Genomic DNA, 19,379 nt, shown 5'->3' on the forward strand with positions numbered 1-19,379 from the left:
ACTTTTGTTGCTGATGGAAGCTTACGTCTCATAGCTACGGCAAAGCACACAAAAATGTATGTCTGTGTTCTCACATCCTTCGTATTGCACGAGGATTGGACAAGGCCTAATGAAAAATAAACATAGAACGACTATCATATATTGTTCTGTGTTTTAGGTCACTAATGCTCTTAGGTTAGTAAGTGTACCGAAAAGGCGAGTTTGGACAACACGTTAGCCTTACCCTATTTGGTCTACGGTTATGGCGTTGAGGTCGAAGAACCGTTCTACAATGTGGGGATTCTCACTGTTTGCTCATTTCTCATGAAATAAGGCACTCAATTCTAAGGTGTTGATTTCTGTAAAGTGTGGGGCAACACAATATGCCTTAGATGTTTGTAATGTGGCTCAATAGCTACTAACAAATAACGCTCTATATATAGGGTGTAGTAACCTCTTGTGGATATAGGCGAGTGTCAACATGTAGATTTTGCACACAAATTGACATACCTTGTTGTGAGTATCTGGACATGTGGCTATTGGAGTTGCTGACACACTTCACGGCATGGGATTCTCTCAATTGTGGTGCCCGTTCCGTAATACGATTCTCCTGGTCCTAATGGGTCAGTTTCTGTAAGTCGTAATACAACCAATAAACAACCTAAAGCGTTATCAAACAAAATATGGGTGCTACTGATGTTTGTCACTCACAATGCTCTTGATCACTTGTGTTCAATGTTGTTAGTATTACCGACTTGGTAAAGGATCCAACTCTCGAGTGGCGGGTAACTTGCCAATCCTGATATTAGCAGTACTCCAAGGCTACCACAGTTAGTCGGCCCATCCTTCCATAGTATATAGAAACTCATTGTTTATTATCAGTCCATTTATTGTCCTCTTTCTATGTTCATTGCTCCTTAGGTGGGAGCAATGGGCTAGAGCTATACTGTTGTAAATAGAGCTCTTTCTATGGCCGTCACCATTCCAATGTTAAGCTCTCTATAACTGGCATATATATATTATAACCAACATCTCTTACAACCGCAATAGATTGTATGATCTCCTAGTCAATGGACACAGATTTCGTATGGAACTGCTCATATGTGGACCAATTTACCTTTTAACGTTTTATAATCTTTTTCCATTTGGTTCCATTGACAAGATGACAGCAGCACTTCGTGAGGATTTCTGGCCATGTGTTAATTAGTGAATGCATCTTCTAGCCCTCACTGTGAGTAATGTCTCAAAATGGGGCGCTGGGGTTCGTTTCATGTGTATTCTAACACTTATTCATTCAGAGCATGCCCAACTCACACTTCTTATCTATAGTGCTAAACAATCGATTTGCTCATTCAAACCTTTTACTACACTTTTGGTTAAAAAAATCAATTGCTGTTCTGTCAATATCAGTTTCTTTTTTTAATTATTTTATCATTACTTGTCTTAAGTGGGTAAAGGACTGTCCATTTGATTTGCTCTGCTTTGTGTATTGCCTCTATCCAATGTGCCACTAATTGTGCATTCAGCACCCAGTTTTTGATGCAGCTTCTACGTTCTATAATTCCGTTTTTGATGTTTCTTTCTGTTTTGCCTATGTATGGTTTCTTGCAAGGAGACCAAATTGCATAAATCACCATTTGAGAGCTGCAATTGGTAAAACTGGTTTGCCTCTAGGGTTTTGCAGTTCCAATGTCGACTTCTGTGGTTTTGGTCGTTAGATCGCAACATAAGCAATTTCAACATGTGTAGGTTCCTTTGCGGGCGGGATGCGCATGTTTCTGTTATTGTTCTCCATTCTTGCATTCTTATACTCACATCATTGCAAGTGATCTGATCTTTAAGGTTCTTGCTTCTTTTGAAAGCTATTAATGCTTTGTTGACTGCACCTTGACCTTTGTCCATAACTTTCCAATTCTTATTGAAAATCTTCTTGATGGAATTAGACAAATTGCTCTAAGTGTTCACAAATTCCAGTTTTTCGTCTTCCTTTTTTGTGAAACGTTGTTCTTTATACTCTAATAGGGATTCCCTATTATTCTTGGATGTTCTTTTCGGCGCTTTAGCCGTTAAATGGTTCTGATATCTGCTCTTGTGCAGCTTAGTTCTTAGTGCATTTGCTTCGATCTTGAAATCCAATATTTTGGTCCTAGTTCATCTAAAGAGGAGAAATTGTCCCAATGGTAAATTATCTTGTACATGCAGCAGATGGACACTAATGTAGTAGGGAATTCTGATCAGTCGGTTTATGAAATGGTTTCACTAATAGTTTGTTTGTGACTTCATCAACTGTGATGTGATGTCGAGGAAGTTCAATTCATTGTTGTTATAGTTGTGAGGTAAATGAAGAAACCTATCTTGATTATTAATCTATTTACAGAATTTGTCTGCTTCAAGCTCACTCCCCTTCCCTAGCACTATGAAATCATCTATGTACCGTCTTCACATTTGTACATGCTTCTGATAAGGGTTATTGACAGTTAGAATATTACTGATCTCAAATGCTTCCATGTAGAGGTAAGCTACACTCAGAGCCCGGATGGCACTCATGGCTGTGCCATGTAGTTGCCGATAGAATGATCCATTACAATGGAAACAGTTCTCTGTCAGGTCCATTTCTGCACACCAGAGGATGAATAAAGTTGGTGTCGAGGTTATACTTTGCTCTAATAATAATGTAATAGTGTCACAAAACCCATCCTTTTTTCAAGGGCGTTATTTTCTGCAGTAGTGGGTGTATAAGTAGAAAGTTTCACCACTAGGCTCTCATGCTGTGTGTTATTCTTGGTTCAATGTCCCATGTCTGATTGCCCCTCTCTACAATATGGTGCTCCTCTTATTCCTTGATTTGGGCAGTTACCACTTCTCCTACATCTAAAATGATTGTTTCTTGGTGGCTAGCGAGAGTTGTAGCCTCTTTGGTTGGTACCTACTTCAACACTGTTACTCCCATCGCTTGAGCTAAAAGAACTATCCCTAAAACAGACTCTTTCCTTTTGTACACTCAGGTATGCTTCATCTTCTTGTTCTTTATGATTATAAGTCTCTTGTGTGTACCGAAAGTACTTCTGATGTTTGAAGTTCTGTGAATCTTTTTTTCATTCTTCTTTCTCTTGCTTTCATGGTTTCGTCTTTAAATTCAGTCATTTCTATCAATAAAGCGTCTAGTCTTTTCTTATATTGATGTAGTGGGACTATTTTCTCCATTTCTTCTTCCAGCGCGTGGCAATCGATAAGGATTTTCTCTGTCATCTCTGTTGCATTAGCTATTATCAGGATCACCCAATTTCCCCCACATTTATTAGCAATGTAAATCCACTGTAATACAAAGTTCTTATTGTCTAAGAATAGCAGTTTTGTTTCATACTACTAAACCTTGTGGTAGTACTCCCTTTCTCAAATGTTCCAGCATTATAGAAGCCATGTAACTCAGTTCTAATGAGTCATTTTCTATTTTGGGTAAGTTTGTCCCAATTGGAGATGTTAGAAGTGTCTTCTGTTGAGCCTCCAAACAGGGCCGATTTCTGAAATAATTTGGTTATGTATTTATCCTCATAGCTTTTTATTATTATTTATCATGGACATATCCATATAGGAACGGGATGTCTGATTAGTTTCTTGAATCAAGACTGGAATGCACCACATTTTTCATTGTTATCTCAAAGGTATTGTGGAGAATGCATAATTTGTCAGCAAAATAATGTTGGAATGACTGCTAAAGCAACCCAAGGAGCACATATTTTTCTTTTTGCCCCTTCATTAACATTGAGGCTGGCTTATTTCAACTCCAAACGTGCAACTGCTACCAGTTTGTGTTAGTGCTGGTAGATAACTTCACAAAATGGGTGGAGACACACTTATACCATAAGGCAGACACCACCTAAATTGTCAAACCCTTTATTAGAGACTTTCTGCCTTTATTTGGGGTGTCATACAGATTCAACAGTGATGGGACAACCAATCATCGGACCAAAGATCAAAGGACTGTATACTGAACTCCAGATACTACAGAAATGTCATTACCTTCATAATTCACAATTGGCAAGAACAGTGGAAGGTCAGAATGGGTATGTTAAAAATAAATTGGTGAAAGTATGCACATAACATGGCGTAAAGACCCAATGTATTGGTCCTGGTATTAATTTTGTATTTGTAGCACTGATAGCAAGAGAATTTGTTTGAGACCCCACAAAGGAACTATGTGTATTCCCCACAGTTTCCCATCAACAATGCTTATTCAGACATACATGTACCCTAAAACTATTTCCTGCCATAATGCAAGAAGTTGATTTCTTCTATAAAACGTCTTTGTATGTGCAGGTATGAGAAGCATTGTCACTCTTTGAAGACTCTGGACTTTGCTTTCATTAAGGTGGACTAAAGGTGGTGGACCAAAGCAAGATTATCTGGTGGAAGGGACCTCATCAGGTACTGCTTGATTCCAACATAGCAATGAACGTTCAAGAAACAAAGGAGATGCAAATTCACTGTTACGTCAAAATATGGGAAGCCGGCTAATCCAGTTAGTTTTTAGTTAGTGGGATGCCTCTATTTGTGAATCTGATTCGTGATTTGGAGCAATGGGAAAGGCTATCATGACTGGAACACCTAACTAGGGAGCTGGCCTTTATGGCATAAATATTACATCATGGCCTAGAATGGGGAACTGTATTTATGGTGTGTCTTGGAAATGTGAGGTAGACTTAATATGGGATTATATCCTCCTGTGCAGTGCTTAATTTAATATTTTCTAACATGCCCATGACACGTCAGGATGGGCAGCTCCCCACCCACTGTTTCCACTACCCATGGCTTCTACCCATGCTGGCAGCATATAATGGGTTAAAGCTGTAACTCCCAATGGCTTAGTGTGATTGATGGATGTTCTCACTACAGCAGATGTGTGATTTACAAATACCAATGAACATAAACATAAAATAACATAATCATTGTGACAAATGTTTAGGTGTGTCTTTAAACACAATCATCATTTACATTTTGCTTTCATTTTATAGGTGTGTTTATTACGTGACCGGCAATTAAAAGAATAAAGGTGCCAAAATACCATATCATAATCAAATTGAGTCTGAGACAATAAGTTCCAGGGCTCAGAAATAAGTGCCTGGGCTGAGCCCTGGCAAACACCCCACAAATTAAGCACTGCACCTGCCTCAGAGTGTAAGGAGGGCCAGGTTATCTCTCCTTCTCACAACATCCCAAATTGGATCTCCAATGTTTAGTATGCTAAGATACTAGCTGCCCCTGTTGAACCCTGTATGTCAGTCCCCAAATTGATCAAACTGTTTCTCTTAATGCCATTCACCATCTGTTGTACTTGATGAGTTGAGAATGCCTAAACCATCAGAATTTACTGTTAAATTCTCATACTGTGTCCTTAATTTGTGTTTTACAGATAAAAGATGCTTTTTTGAGCGGTCAATTGTGTGGTTCGCAAATGCCACAGAACAGGTAACAAGGGATGATGTAACTTCTCACATGCTCTACAAGAGTCTTACTAGGTTTAGTACACCTTTCCCTGAACCATAGGGCATAGTGGCTATCTGGATATGTTGAACCATTGATAGATACAAGGGACTTTCTTGTTCTTAGTACCTACCTGACCAAGAAGAATAAAAGTGTCACCGAAAGAGTGTGTTCATAAAGATGTTGGGCATCATTACGAGTCTGCTGAATTACCACCAAACTCGATTACCTTTGCTGCCACTTGGTCCCAAGGGTTCACTGTGAGATTATAAGTGGTGGTGTTAAACCCCATTTTTGGAGTCCTTAGGACTCCATGGAGATATTGGCAGAATTACCACTCGCTGTAATTCTTCCAGAGGTAATTTGGTCAATTAATGGCAGTAAGGTGGAGGATTTTTCTACAGCTTCGGGCTGAATGTAAATCCTTCTGATGGTTTATTGTGTGTGACTATCAGCAAGAAATCCTACATCATTATTTTAGTATATTATTTTCTTTTCTTATATTGGCAAGATATGGAAGATACCAGACAGTTTCAACTTTTTTTCTGCCTACCCCCACTGAGCCAGCAATAAGCTAGAACCATTGGAAGAAACTCTTTGACATATATATACTGGCTTTTAGGGGCAATAATTCGATAATGAACATATTTAACATAGAGGGGGAAAAAAAGCCTTATCAAAGCAACCAGGAAAAATAATATATAATGCAAAGATGCACAATATTCTAATATAAGTATTCACAATATATGTTAGCTTGCGTGACTATTTCACACAAATATGGAATGAAAGAAAGAAATACCTATCTTATCAGCAAACATCTCAGTAGGATACATGGTCAGACCAGGTCCAACCTCAAGAAGGCCCCCCAAATTCTTCGAAACAGTGATTCCTTCTTTTGCATTGATAAAACCACCCTTTAAATGTTGGTTGATCAGTTTTTTTTGCCACTGAAGCCCCTTTTAGAACCCAGGTTATATGATGGTGGTTCAACTCCTCCAATAAGGTGGTTTCTCCTAGGATCAATGCCTCAAAGTCGAAATCCAGATTTTCATTTAGCACTCTGTTCATCACGACAGCAATTCCACTTCAAAAATCTCTCACCTTGGGGCATTCCCAGAAGATGTGTTCCATTGTTCCACGAACATGACCACATCCCCAACACAAGTCCGACATAACTTAATTTGTTTGAACATTCGGACTGTCGTCCAAAACACTCTGTTCAGAATCTTGACATGATGTGCCCTCTCACTTATGTTCAGAGACATTATTTTGATGTTTCCATGAACCTCTATCCATCTGTTTTGTGTCATTTCATCCTTCAGGGACTCCGACCATCTACCCAATATTGTTTTGTTCCCTTCAGAGAACTCGCTTAGAAAATTGTACATCTTAGATGCCATATGCTTGTTGCAGCCTATTTTCTTAACAGTGATCAATAACTCTGAATTGTACAATGTTGGAAAGTCCACTGTTCTCTTCAGTCTCCTGTATTCCCCATGCGTACATTCCAAGTTGTATTTATTTTTCAGCTCTCAAAATGTTTTCCATCTTGCCCAACAAATAAGTCTTCAATTTTCTTGATACCAACAGTGAACCAGCTTATTCAGAAAAATAATTTATTATCTATTTTAATTACTGCATTCATCCAAATTGAGGAAGTGTTGGTTCTACAAGGATTCAGTTTCGATGTAACTCCATAAGCCCTCCAGCTAGATCTCAGAAATTCTGTTAAAGCAGAGAGAGTCTCATGATCTGTAGTGGTAGTAGAAAGGATCGCCCAAGTGTCCAATGGGCCAGCCCCATTTGCCTCCGTGAATGCCCATTCATCTTCTTCTCTAGCTATGAATGGCATAACATGTCGTAGCGTGAACGCTTAGTGATAACGTTCCAAATTTGGAATGTTCAATCTTCCTCTGTCAGACTATAGTTGTAGTTTCAACAATTTTAGTCTTTGAATCTTTTTGTTTCATAGAAAGGTTTGTAGTATGCTATCCACCTTTGTCCATGTAGATTTCCTCACTGGGAGGGGATCCATACTTAAAACATAGGTTATTTTTGGTGTTAACAACACCTTTATAGGGTTTACATTGCCTCCTAATGACAGATTGAGTGCCTCCCATTGCCTCCTAATGACAGATTGAGTGGCTCCCATCGATCTATTTCCAATGTCATTTTTTGTAATGTCAGATCACTTCAACAAGATTTTGTCCTCCAACGTATTCTTCATCTTTTTGGCTTTGACTGGCCATTCCTCTCACCTTTCCAAATGAGGAATAGTAGAGAAAAGATCACCCCCTCCATTGCTGTCCCACCGTATGAAAAGGCTGAGGTTGCCTAACTGCGGCCCCTAAAGATTTGGCAGCCGCCTTCGAGGTCTGCAACCTCTTGAGGCTCTCGTCAGCCTTGCTGCCCAAAAGGTGAGACCCATCAAATGGCACCTCATCAGACCTTTCTTCCTCCTCAAAAATTGATGAGGGATTAAAAAAAATCTTCTTGGTTAGAGGGGTAAAGATCTTTCCTGCTGTAGAGCTCACTGGCTTCAGAACCGAAGGCATCAACTTAGTCTTGGCCTTAGCTTTCTTATGAGGCTCTTCAGGCCCAGGGGGCTGAACCAACACAAATGGCATCGATGGCTTCGGTTTCGGTGTCAGCGTCGAGAATGGTGTCGATGGCACTGAAGGCGTACTCGAGGTTGGTGACTCAACCGGCCCCTTCGACGTTTTTGGCACCGAGGGCCTCAACGGTTTTGCAGCCTTTCAATCTGTCAATGACCTTGAGCGATCGCTGTGTCTGGTCTGACCTGGTCTGGTTCCCCGGGGGTAGGCATCATGACAAAAAAACTGATCTTGTGAAATTGGAAATCAACAAGCTTTTTGACATGGAACAATTTGTTGGACTAATGTATAATTGAAAGGGTGGTTTTATCAATGCAAAAGAAGGAGTCACTGATTTGAAGAATTTGTGGGACCTTCTTGAGCTTGGACCTGGTCTGACCATGTATCCTACTGAGAAGTTTGCTGCTAAGATAAGTATTTCTTTCTGACATTCCATATTTGTGTGAAATAATCATGCAAGCTAACATATGTTGCGAATACTGATATTTGAATATTGTGAATCTTTGCATTATATATTAAATGTCCTGGTTGTGTTGATACGTTTTCTTTTCCCCTCTCTGTTAGATATGTTCATTATATTGCAGTTGCTTGTTGGGGGTGGGTTTTAATTATATATAATGTTTTAGATTTGTTTTTTTTCTAGGTATATTGGTGCAAGTTGTTGTTTTTATTAGTTCATGTTTCTCATAATTTTTTAATAAAATAGTTTAAAAAAATAAAAAACGATTTCATCAACAGGGACCAAACTTCCCTTGAACATTATGTGGCCGTTTATTCCTGTAGAGTATGAAAGCTGATTCACCTTTGTCTGAATGGATTATCATAGTAAATGGTCACGTGTAGAGTAGTCAGGTGATGGTACAGCAAAGTTGTCGTTTAATTTCTAAGCAAAATATTTCATGATATTGATGTCTAACGATGTGGTCCAATTAAAGTCCAGGGCATTTCTGGAACTCCTAAATAAGGCCTGGATGAAACACGACACCATTGCCCTATATTGTCCACAACAGAATGGATTGGTATAGAAATTCAACAGAGTGATCAAGGGGACATTACAGCTAGCACAAATATCAAGCAAAGGTGGGTGCCAACAGCTGAATTACATGGTTTGAGCCTACCACACTACTCCTCAATCCTACACAGGGAATGCCCTTTGTGGCATTGAAGGGAAGGATGCCAGTATGTGAACTGGCTTTAGAGTGGTTAAACATATTGGGGTGATGAGTGTAAACCACACAGAACTCTAGAGAAGGGCAGAAGCATGTCATGAAAGACATAAGCATTGAGCTGAAGTGAAAGTCGGCATGGGTGTTGAGAGGCTTAAAATAGGAGAGTGGGTAAGAATTTGCAACCTAAGGATTAGTCATTTTGTGTGATGGGAGCAAACGGAGCCAGGTTCAACTTGTGATATGTCATGAAAGAGAGTCTGTATCACCACCCGTAACTGTGGAGTCACATGAGAGTCATTATCCACAGAAGGCAGGCCAAACACACAATCTGATGAGGACAACCCCGGGGTGTGATCAGTAAGTACCCAACATGAGTGGGTTGAGGGCAGAAAGCATAGCAAAAGAGACAGAGTTAGAACAAAAGATGGGAAGTGAGCTTGGTTACTGCCAGACAGCTTCAGAGGTGGTTTTACCACCTTCCCTCAGTATAGATGGAGAAGGAGGACTTTCTGTTTGCAAGGGAGTGGATGTGGTGAAGCACAGAATGTCTGGGCATCCATGCAGCATTCCTGCCAAATTTAAGGATTTTGTGCTAGGTTGGGTTATATGAAGGGGGACGTGTGTTGGAATTGTGTTATTGCTGCTGCTCCTCCTGTTGTTTCCACACATGTCTCATTGTCACACCGGTGTTCCATGATGGCGGGAAGACTGCTGGGTGCTCTAGGATGTGCCTGTCTTTATATAGCTGAATACAATTTTTTCTGATGTACTCTGCTGAAGCCAGAATGTTTAGAATAAGGACTATATCAAAGTTTATAGTCAGCATCCTGAGAATTCCGATTGGCTGAGGTCTATAATGGAGCCCATGTGCTAATTTAGATTGGTCAAGCTCTCAACAACACACTGATAGGGTGTTTGCCTTTTACCAAATATATCCCTACCTCATCAAAGGGAAACATTTGTTTTTCTAAATGGGTCCACATTTCTATTTTGGTAATTTAACAAACGTGTTGTGCAATCGACTACAGATATCAAAACAGATTTCACAATAACCGAGCTTTATGTTTGTATTCACAGTTTGCTAATCACAAAGATATCAATAACTAGCAAATACTTCTCTTACTTTTAATTGTAGACGAACTCGATCTAAAAAGAATCTCCAACAATTTTCTTTGGTGTCATTTAAACCAAGACTTCTTATCTCATTTCTAATGCCAGAAATTATATTGTCGACCTCCTCATCGCTGAAAAGGTCAGGGACTTCTCCTGTTGAACAAATGAAAAGGGTTGATTATGAAACAAAACACATACATAATCACTGTACATAATGTACATAGTACAGCAAGTCAGGAAAAAGAACCATGCTGCCCAGTGTCTTAAAATTAGATCCATCAAAACTCTATGTTTACCTCTGTTGGCAAAGGCATATTGGATTTCATGCCCTTGGTACCTGGAAATCATTGTGCCTGGTGGGTAGGCATCTTATTGAGGGGGTGCATGCTTCACTTTGGTAATAGGCTTATGAATAAACCAGTACAAAGTCTCAGAGAACTGACCCATAGGACCCATTGAATCTTTTTGGGAAGATTCATTCCCACCATGGAAATTGGATGGAAATTTAGCACCAATGAATCCTGGATGGACCACACAGTAGACTTTGGGGTCTAACAGGGAGATGCATCAGGATCCTTGGACATGAGTCGAATCAATATTTTGTTGAGTTTGTCGAGGAAATTCGAGCACTTTTGGGCTAATGCATCGAGTTTGTTTGTGGTTGATCATCCAGTGCGAGGTCTATAATCTCCCAATAATAGTGTGACTCCCTATAGAAAGCCACACTCACTTCCTGTTCCTTTGAGGGCATTGCTACGCTAGGACGGATGGAGTAAAAAGAAGAACCCCAGACTTGGTGGGTGTTTGCAGGGTTTGTGGAGCTTTGGAATAGGGTTTTAAGGGATGATAGCTGCTTGGGGTTGGTCTTTGATCTAGTGTCTTAGTCCTCAGTGTATTTTTGTGACACATTATTGTGCCCCTTTGTGCTAGTGATTTCTCAGTGTGTTCATAGCGTGATATTCGTGTACCCACTAAAAAAGAAATGGAACCCTGCGTTCGATCTGTGCCTTTCCCCCAAACAAACAAGCGCACATGTTTACCCTTTTCCTGTTCCCCCTGCTTGTTTGTTATTATCATCTCAGCTGCTCACTTGCTGTTCTGTTGGTTTGTTGTGCAGTGTTGTTTTTATTAGTACAGTACAGTAGCTAGTAGGAGTAGCACGATTCTTGTAATGTGAGGGTTGTGCATTGGTTCTCGGGGCTGATATGGTTGCAGACCTTTGGGTTTTTGAGATATGCTCACACAGCTTTCTGTGATCCTCATTGAGTGCCTGCGACAATAAGAGGGGAAGAGAAAGAGCATTACAGGGAAGGTGAGGGAAGAGGTGCTGCATTTTTCCTGTCAGGAGGAGGAGGAGGATGGGAGAAACCTTGTACTGTTTGTTGCTGTCAGTTTGCAGTTCTGGACCCCCGAGACTGCAGAGGAGGATGAGGCATTGGGGAGGCATTAGGGGAAGTAGGGGAGAAGGTAGGGACATTATAAGACTACCCAACTAGCAGCACAGATGAAGGGGCTGCATGGTCTCTTGTGGGTAACCTCATGGATGCACACAAGGCATGGCATCTACTGGATGCCCAAATAGAGCCAGTGTGTCTGGGCCTCTTGTGGTGGCCCTGGCAGAGGCAGCTGAGGCAGCACCTTTATGGGATGTCCAGGGAGGAAAGCTCAGCGGCAACGTGCGAGCCTTGGAAGCAAGACGACACGAAGCAACACATGTTCGATCCCTGGGTCCGCGCTTAGAAACCTCTGGGTGTTTAAGCACGTTATAAATATGCAATTAACACAAAAAAAAACAATTACACAACTTAAAAAACAAACAATTCCTGTAACAGCACCTCGATGCCCGCGGGCTGTATGAGCGCTTTAAAAAAGCAAAAATAAAAAATAAATAATAATAAATAAATAATAATAAATAAAATAATATGTGCCCGTGGAGGTAGGGCCAGTAGGAAGGCAGTTTTCTCATGTGGATGGAGAAACGGCTGCAACAAGCCCCCTCAAAGAGGAAAATGGAAAGGCTATTGTCTAGGTGTAGGACATTGAAGAGGAAGTGGTTTCCACCCAGCAGGGTGAGAGTTATCCATCAGGTGGAAGCTATGTAATTGGACAAGCTTATAGATGTGCCAGAGTAGGTGGCGGGAGGAGTAGTTAGAGAAGGAGTTTGAGAAGGTGTTGGATGAGCAACATATTTCTGCTCCTGCCATGGATGTTGAGGCAGTCCAGGCATAGGAAGTGCGACAAGGAGTGGCAAGACAACCCCCACACAGTTCACATGGTCCATGATGTGGGACTATTTGGCGTTGACCCAAGGGAAGACTACCAGGGGCTAGGAGCCTGATCTATTTTGCACAGCACAGGGCTCTGTCAAGATGGTAAAGTGGGGGCAGAAGTGAAAGGGCAACGGCCAACACTAGAAACAAAAGTCATGAGGAACCATGTTCGTCAGTGGCACATGAAAATATACCAGGCAAACAAGTCCCCTGACTCCATGCAGACTGCTAGCATTCTGATTAAAACCACCAACCCCTGTAGTGGTGTGGAGAAGGATTTCTCAGGGCCAGGGGGCAGCATGAGAGTGATATCAGGCAGGCCATGCCCAAAAACTGCACCCTGTCCAATCTGACCAGTCGGTGCCAGTAGCACCAAAAACTGTGGCCAACTGGGGAATGAGGAAGTCATGGAGAAGGACTGATCTCACAGTGAGACTCCCTACACACAAGAGTGGCAGCAGTATGTGTGAGAGTGATGGGGAACTTTATTTAATGCTCTGTGGGAGAGCTTGATAACTTTAGTGGTTGTCTGTGCTGTGTGAGGGAATGTAGGAGCATTAAAGGTTGGCTGTGCCCTTTGGAAGAAACTCAAACCCTTAAGGTGTGGCTGTGCCCTGTGTGAGAGCCTGATACTATTAGGGGTGGCTGCAACCTGTTGGTAGTGCCCAACGGTATGCAGCAAATTCACTGCCATAATTTTGAAAGTGGAAAAGTTTGGCCTTGATCATTTGATCACAGTGGAAACAATATGTATTGAATATGACCACTAGAGACATGCTGGGGCGGGATACAGGGGGAGAGAATAGGTTTTGGTAGGCCCCCACAATAAAAGTAGGTAATGCCATGTGTAAGACAGCAACTGTTCAGGGCTTCTCAGTCATTATTGCAGCTATCTATTTCTCACCAGGAAACAACCCCAATCACTTTTCAGTGTCTGATATAGTCTGAGTAAGAAATTATCATTCAGCTGGGGTGTCGGCTATCAGTAGATGATGTTCCATAGTCTTTCACAATAAAGTAACCATTAATATAAATGTTAATAGTTCACCATGCTGTTCTGCAAGGCTTCTTCTGCGGTAAGAGACAACAGACACGATAAAACCTCTCTTGGATTGCACACTGGTGGGGGCAGCTTAGTGATTCAACAGCACTTGATGCTAGCCAGGTGCATCATAAACTGTCGAAAGAAAATAATCAGGCAACATTTGCGAGGATGTTGCATAATTGTAAAGTGTCCGTGGTTTGCACTGCACTATGCACTTTATGAAAATATGTACCATGTTATATTTTGTGTAGTGTTTACATGTGAAGTAATTGATGATTGTAGTTTTTTATAATTCTCTGTATATGTTTTTTAAGGCAATTGCAAAATAAACCAATTAATAGAGGGTGTAATTTCCTATACCAATACTATAATGAGTCTCCATTCTTTCCATGGGTGAAGTGTCCAGTAAGTAGGCATCAAGTATCTGTGCAGTTGATACTCCGCTGTTTGTTTCTTTTGATGACCTGTATTCAAGATGACGGACTGAATGTTAAGGTTGTCACACAGATTCTCCATTCCCGTAGGCTATTGACATATTGGTCACAAGGCTTTCACTATGTATCAATAAAATGCTCCCAGTTGAGGCATCATTCTTGAGCTTGACATTACAAGACTACTTGTCAAGATTTGAGCAGGTTAGTGTTCTTCATTCTTGCTCCATTCTCTCTACAATTGAGGTTGCAAGTGCTGCTGCAAGGCATCCATGTATCTGCAGTGTTTCAACAGCGTGATGGTTGCTGCAAGTACTTCTGCCTGACCCATGTAAAGCATCACATTTCACTGTGGGTCTAGAAAGGAAGCAAGCAGATAGTTTAAATCCATCTACCTGTGAATCGTGAGGCAAGGTTGAATGCAGGTCTCTCACTAGATTCCGTTCGCCAGCATCAACTACCAAGGCAAAGACCCTTGTCATGCTGGTCAGGTGCAGCTCATGAAAGTACACCAGTGGGATAACCTCATTCAGAGATGAATTTTGATGACTTACTCTCTTGGTGGCCTCCACAAAAGGTTGTAGCACTGAGCAGACATTAAACAGCAGCAATGACACAATGTTAAAAATGCCCCACCTTGAGTCCTGCTCCAAGTGTTGCAGTAATTTGTGATGGGACTGTACTGTTCACATAGCCTGTCGATCCTGCGCAAAGTAGAGTTCCAACAGATGGCCACTGAGCTCTTCAGATTGTGACGTGGAAACTTGTGTCACACCTGCAGCAGCACAATGCATTTTTGGCATGGTAAGCCTGGCTGAAATGGGAGCTGATTTTCTTTGCCACAGTGACCATTTCTCTGCAGGTTCATAATTGCTCATCAAGCATATGACCGCAAGGTGAAGGACATGCAAGGACATGCACAAAGCAGGGAAGATGCATTGTCTAGCCAATTCGTAAAGCAGAAAGGACATTTGACCCATTGTCAACAGCAACAAAGTCGAAATAAAATCTATGAGGCCTAAGCCACTGCACCTTCATCTCCTCCACCTTCTCCCAGATGTGAACGCCCCTGCGGCTTCTGCCCTGAAACCCTTGCATGCACAATATTGCCTGGTGATGAATAGCAGACAACTGCTGATCCCTGGAATTACTCTGTGACCTTCTTGACTGCTATAGCAAGGAAAGAACACCCAGTGTGATGTGACAGCAATTTATTAACGATCACATCACTGGTACACATGTCTTTGGTTAAGTGGACATGTTTTCCCACAGACCGCTGTAGTAGCTAACCTAATAAAGTCATGACCTTGTTGTAAAATTCTGGTACTGCTTTCCAAGAGAAGAAAATGGCAGTCGGGACCTACGCAATGGTGAACAGTTGTTCCCACAAGCCTGCAGAATCCAGGGTTTTCCACAAACTTGTAGACTAGTGGCAACATTATAGCAAGGTTAGCATTGAGCAGTCACTGTCTGTGATGAAACTCATGACTGCTACACTCAAACGCTATCACAACACTGGCCTGGTGCAATGTGAAGTCACTGATATATGCCACTGGGACACATGGGAGAGAGCTTTGTGACCCACTTCCAAGCACTAATAGCACTGCACCATTTTCAGGTATTCTGCTTCTCTAATGGTATGGGTAGGGATGCACCTAGGATTGTTAACCTCTTCCCATATCTGTGCATAGTGTCACCACATACGGGAGCTCATGGATGGTACCCATTTTGGTCCCTGCTATCCACTGGCACACCGTTTTCCAACAGAATGCGTAATTGGCTAGATTTGTGTGCTGTTTATCCTGTATGAAGTACTGCATACTGTTGACTTTTATTGAGCACTAGCACACAAGTTTGGCATATGTGGGCAGAATGATTCTGGCATTGGGGGAGCTGGGTGGTTTTGCACATGCCACATATTTATGTGATATGCTTTCTGATTTGTGACACGCCTGGACACTAGGCACAATCATGCATTAATGAATTTTGAAACATAATGTTTGCTCATTGAAGGCCTGAAGAAAAACACATCTTTTTTTTTAAATAATCAGTTTCTGTAACTGAGCACTATAACCTACGGGATATCCAATGGAGCCTGCCATCTCATCCTCAATCAACCTTAACTGAGATGAATGGTCCAGGCTAATACAAGTCCTGAGAAAGCACCCTATAGCACACACATGTGCCAACAGACTTTGGTATGACTACCAACTTGAACACAAATTAAAATGTTAATTTGTTTTGAGTAATTGGTAAAAAAAGATCTTTATGAAAATAGCAAACCCAATAATGAATATGCAGTGCAAATCCAAAGAGTGAACTAGGATATTTTTGATTTAGGTATATTACAAATTATGAGGCATGAGCAGACAACCCTCTATATTGCTGGGTTGTGCTGCAGGACAGAAGAAGGACACAGACTCTGAATTTCCATGTCACTGATGATTTTAATGCACTGAAAGGACACAATGGGCCTCATTACGACCCTGGCGGTAAGGGGTTAGCGCCAGCGTTAGCTGCGCCGACCCCTTACCGCCAATTACGAGTTCCCTTTCCGCCATGGCGGTTTTTACACCTGCTTTTAGCGGGTGTAAAAAACCATGGCGGTAAGGGAACTTGGTGTTAATTACGCCACCGTAATTTACGGTGGCGTAATTAACGCCTTCCCCACTCCCATTATGCCCTATGGGGCAAAAATGGGAATGGGGAAGGGTAAATGGGGATTGGGGATTTACCGCCCCGCCAAGGTCGGAATGGGGCGGTAAATCCCCTTACCGCCATGGCGTTAACGTAGTTAGCACCATGGCGGTAAAGTCACGGCCCTGGCGGTAACTTACCGCCAGGGTCGTAATGAGGCCCAATGCCTGTCTCTCCGTATGCTAAGGGTTTTCCCTACCTAACAGTACTAGTTATCAGTGAGACTCCAAATCAGAATAAGTCCACTGTCCAAACTAACTTATCCTAACCCTACCACTATTATAATAACAAAAAAACTGGAGAATGACTAACTTCTCCTGTGAGCTGGTTCTTTGCCAACTATTCATTAACGTATTCTCAAGTAGTTCTTGGTAACTACTTTTATTAAGTCACACACATCTGATATGGATGTTTCAGGTTTTGAACCTTCTCCTTCACTTGACTATTCTTTTGTTCCGTCTTATTCTCTTTGTATTTATCCTTTTCCTTTCATAGGGTAACGTTATCCAACATTTCCCTTGCCTTCTTGGGTTCTCAGTCTTTATTTGACAGTCTTCGGTTTCACTTTGGACTTGGCTCTTATTCTCTGTTTCAATCTGCTCCTCAGGGTTTCCCCTTTCACAGTGTTTCCAATTCTGTAACATCTCGGGGTTTTCTCCTTCATTTCTTGGAGTGTAAACCTTTCCGTAAGAATTATCATTCCATGTCAAGGCTTCTAATTGACTGGTACGAGTATGAGCATTCCAGTAATGATTCTCTTTCTCTTTATTTAATGACAATATCTTATCTCGACTGGAACAACTATGAGCGCTCCAGTAATAATCTTCAGTTCCCCTTCCAGTTCTCCCTCTTTCCCGTTACCTGTCGTGTTCATAGCATGACTTGGTTGCCCCTCTTAATTCCTGTGGTTTTATATACGATCTCCCTGGACTCTCATTTGCTGGTTCATTCCATGTTGAATCAAAGGAAGTGATATTCAAGGACCCACTGGTCCACCTCTGCTTGATTGAAGTCAGGCCAACACTTAGCTCTCACTCGTGATGAGGATGCCTCCTATATTTCCATTCCTGATGCCTCATGTCTAAAATGTCACTCTGGTTTCTCTTTGGCATAAGACTCTATGCGTCCAGCTTTCCTTCAGCATACAGCTGCGTACAAGTTTTTAACTCACGGGTTCTCCCTTTCTCTCTTCCTAGTCTCTGCTTCTTTGTTTTATTCTCTTGCCGTGGGACTTCGACTGCATAATGCCACAGTCCTTTCTCTCTGTGTTCTACGCTCAGTATTCCCCCACAGAACTTTTTCCTCAGCTCACTACAATATAGTTTTTCCTTCCAAGGAATAGTCAGAGTTTCTTGATGACAATAACATATTTTCTTATGTTCTTCATACCACTCTTCACTGGATAATTTTGGAGGTATATTGCTGGTATGTTTCTTAGTGAGTTCCTCATAATAATGCAAGTCTTTGTCCCCAAAGGGGGAGTCTCTGTCAGTGAGGTCCTGCTTATCTCTACCCGTAGCAAGGGTGTTTCAAAGTGGGATCACCTCTCTAGCCTCATAGGGAAAGGCTCTCCCTTGGGGAGAAGTGAAAGATTCCTGTGATTCGTCAAAGTTGGCTCTGCAGCATAAATTGTTCAGGCAAAATCACCTTATCACCCAGGAGAGTGTAACAGCACACATCTTCTCCCTTTTACATGCTGATGCCACAACCCCTAAATATCTTTGCTATGTGGAATGCCCTCCTTCCCTAAAATGTCTTCAGTGGGGTCTTCTTGCAAAATTTTGCCGCCAAGACTTTGCCTTTCTCATGGTGGACACATTTGCACCTAACTGTAGTCCAAACCGTTCATCATTTCTGTTTTCAATCTGATTTTTCTGCTCAAAGATCCATCTGCAGCTGCTTCCCGATTCCACCAGAACCTCAGGTCTCATGGAACACCACCTCTGAAACATCCTACCCGAAATGGAGCTTAAGACTTTACAACTGTCACCGAAAACACTAGATGATAAATGACGGTGAGGTACTCAGTGGTTTTTTAATTGAATTGATATTGTATTTCTATCGCGCTCATACACAAGTGTTTCACAGCGCGATGTTTGATAGTGCTTCTGGAGAAACCTAAATTAACTTACTTCCTGAGTTCTGGGGACCAGACACTTGAACATTCATTTTCCGGCATGAGCAGTCAAAATTAAAAGTAATATTCAGAGGATTCATACGGTGAAACATCGGGAACATATCCAGCTTAGCTACTGACAATTCTGTTCATCTCACATCTCCACACATGTATTCTAATATATAACTGTCCCTTCGGTGTGCTAGGATAAATTTAGCTGTTGCCGGGCCAAATTTTACCTTTAGAGTGATTATTCCAATTACAAGGGAACCCAATGCTAACCATTAACCAACAGGGGATGCTAAAATTGATGGCTAAGAGATAATAACTGATCCCAGGCAGGGACTAATTACTATTTTAACCATAGCGGTGCAGAATGGTTTACCTTCCTGTAGCAAGATATAAAATAAATGAACTATGCCTTTAAGTATGTAACTTTTGTCATTCAATGTATTAACGTGTT

The 19,379-nt window shown here is 41.5% G+C and overlaps 1 protein-coding gene across 1 annotated transcript in view; it reads right to left on the bottom strand.

Annotated features, from left to right (window-relative positions):
* Window positions 1-19,379, bottom strand: part of DNAH11 (dynein axonemal heavy chain 11) — a 4,227,155-nt gene that overhangs the window by 1,454,208 nt on the left and 2,753,568 nt on the right. Inside the window, exon 54 of the mRNA XM_069648254.1 lies at window positions 10,368-10,510. Coding sequence (XP_069504355.1) covers window positions 10,368-10,510 — 143 coding nt within the window. The remainder of the gene's footprint in view (window positions 1-10,367; window positions 10,511-19,379) is intronic.

Source organism: Ambystoma mexicanum, chromosome 2q, assembly GCF_040938575.1.
Source record: "Ambystoma mexicanum isolate Mex_15411 chromosome 2q, UKY_AmexF1_1, whole genome shotgun sequence".
In the NCBI taxonomy this organism is placed as follows: domain Eukaryota; kingdom Metazoa; phylum Chordata; class Amphibia; order Caudata; family Ambystomatidae; genus Ambystoma; species Ambystoma mexicanum.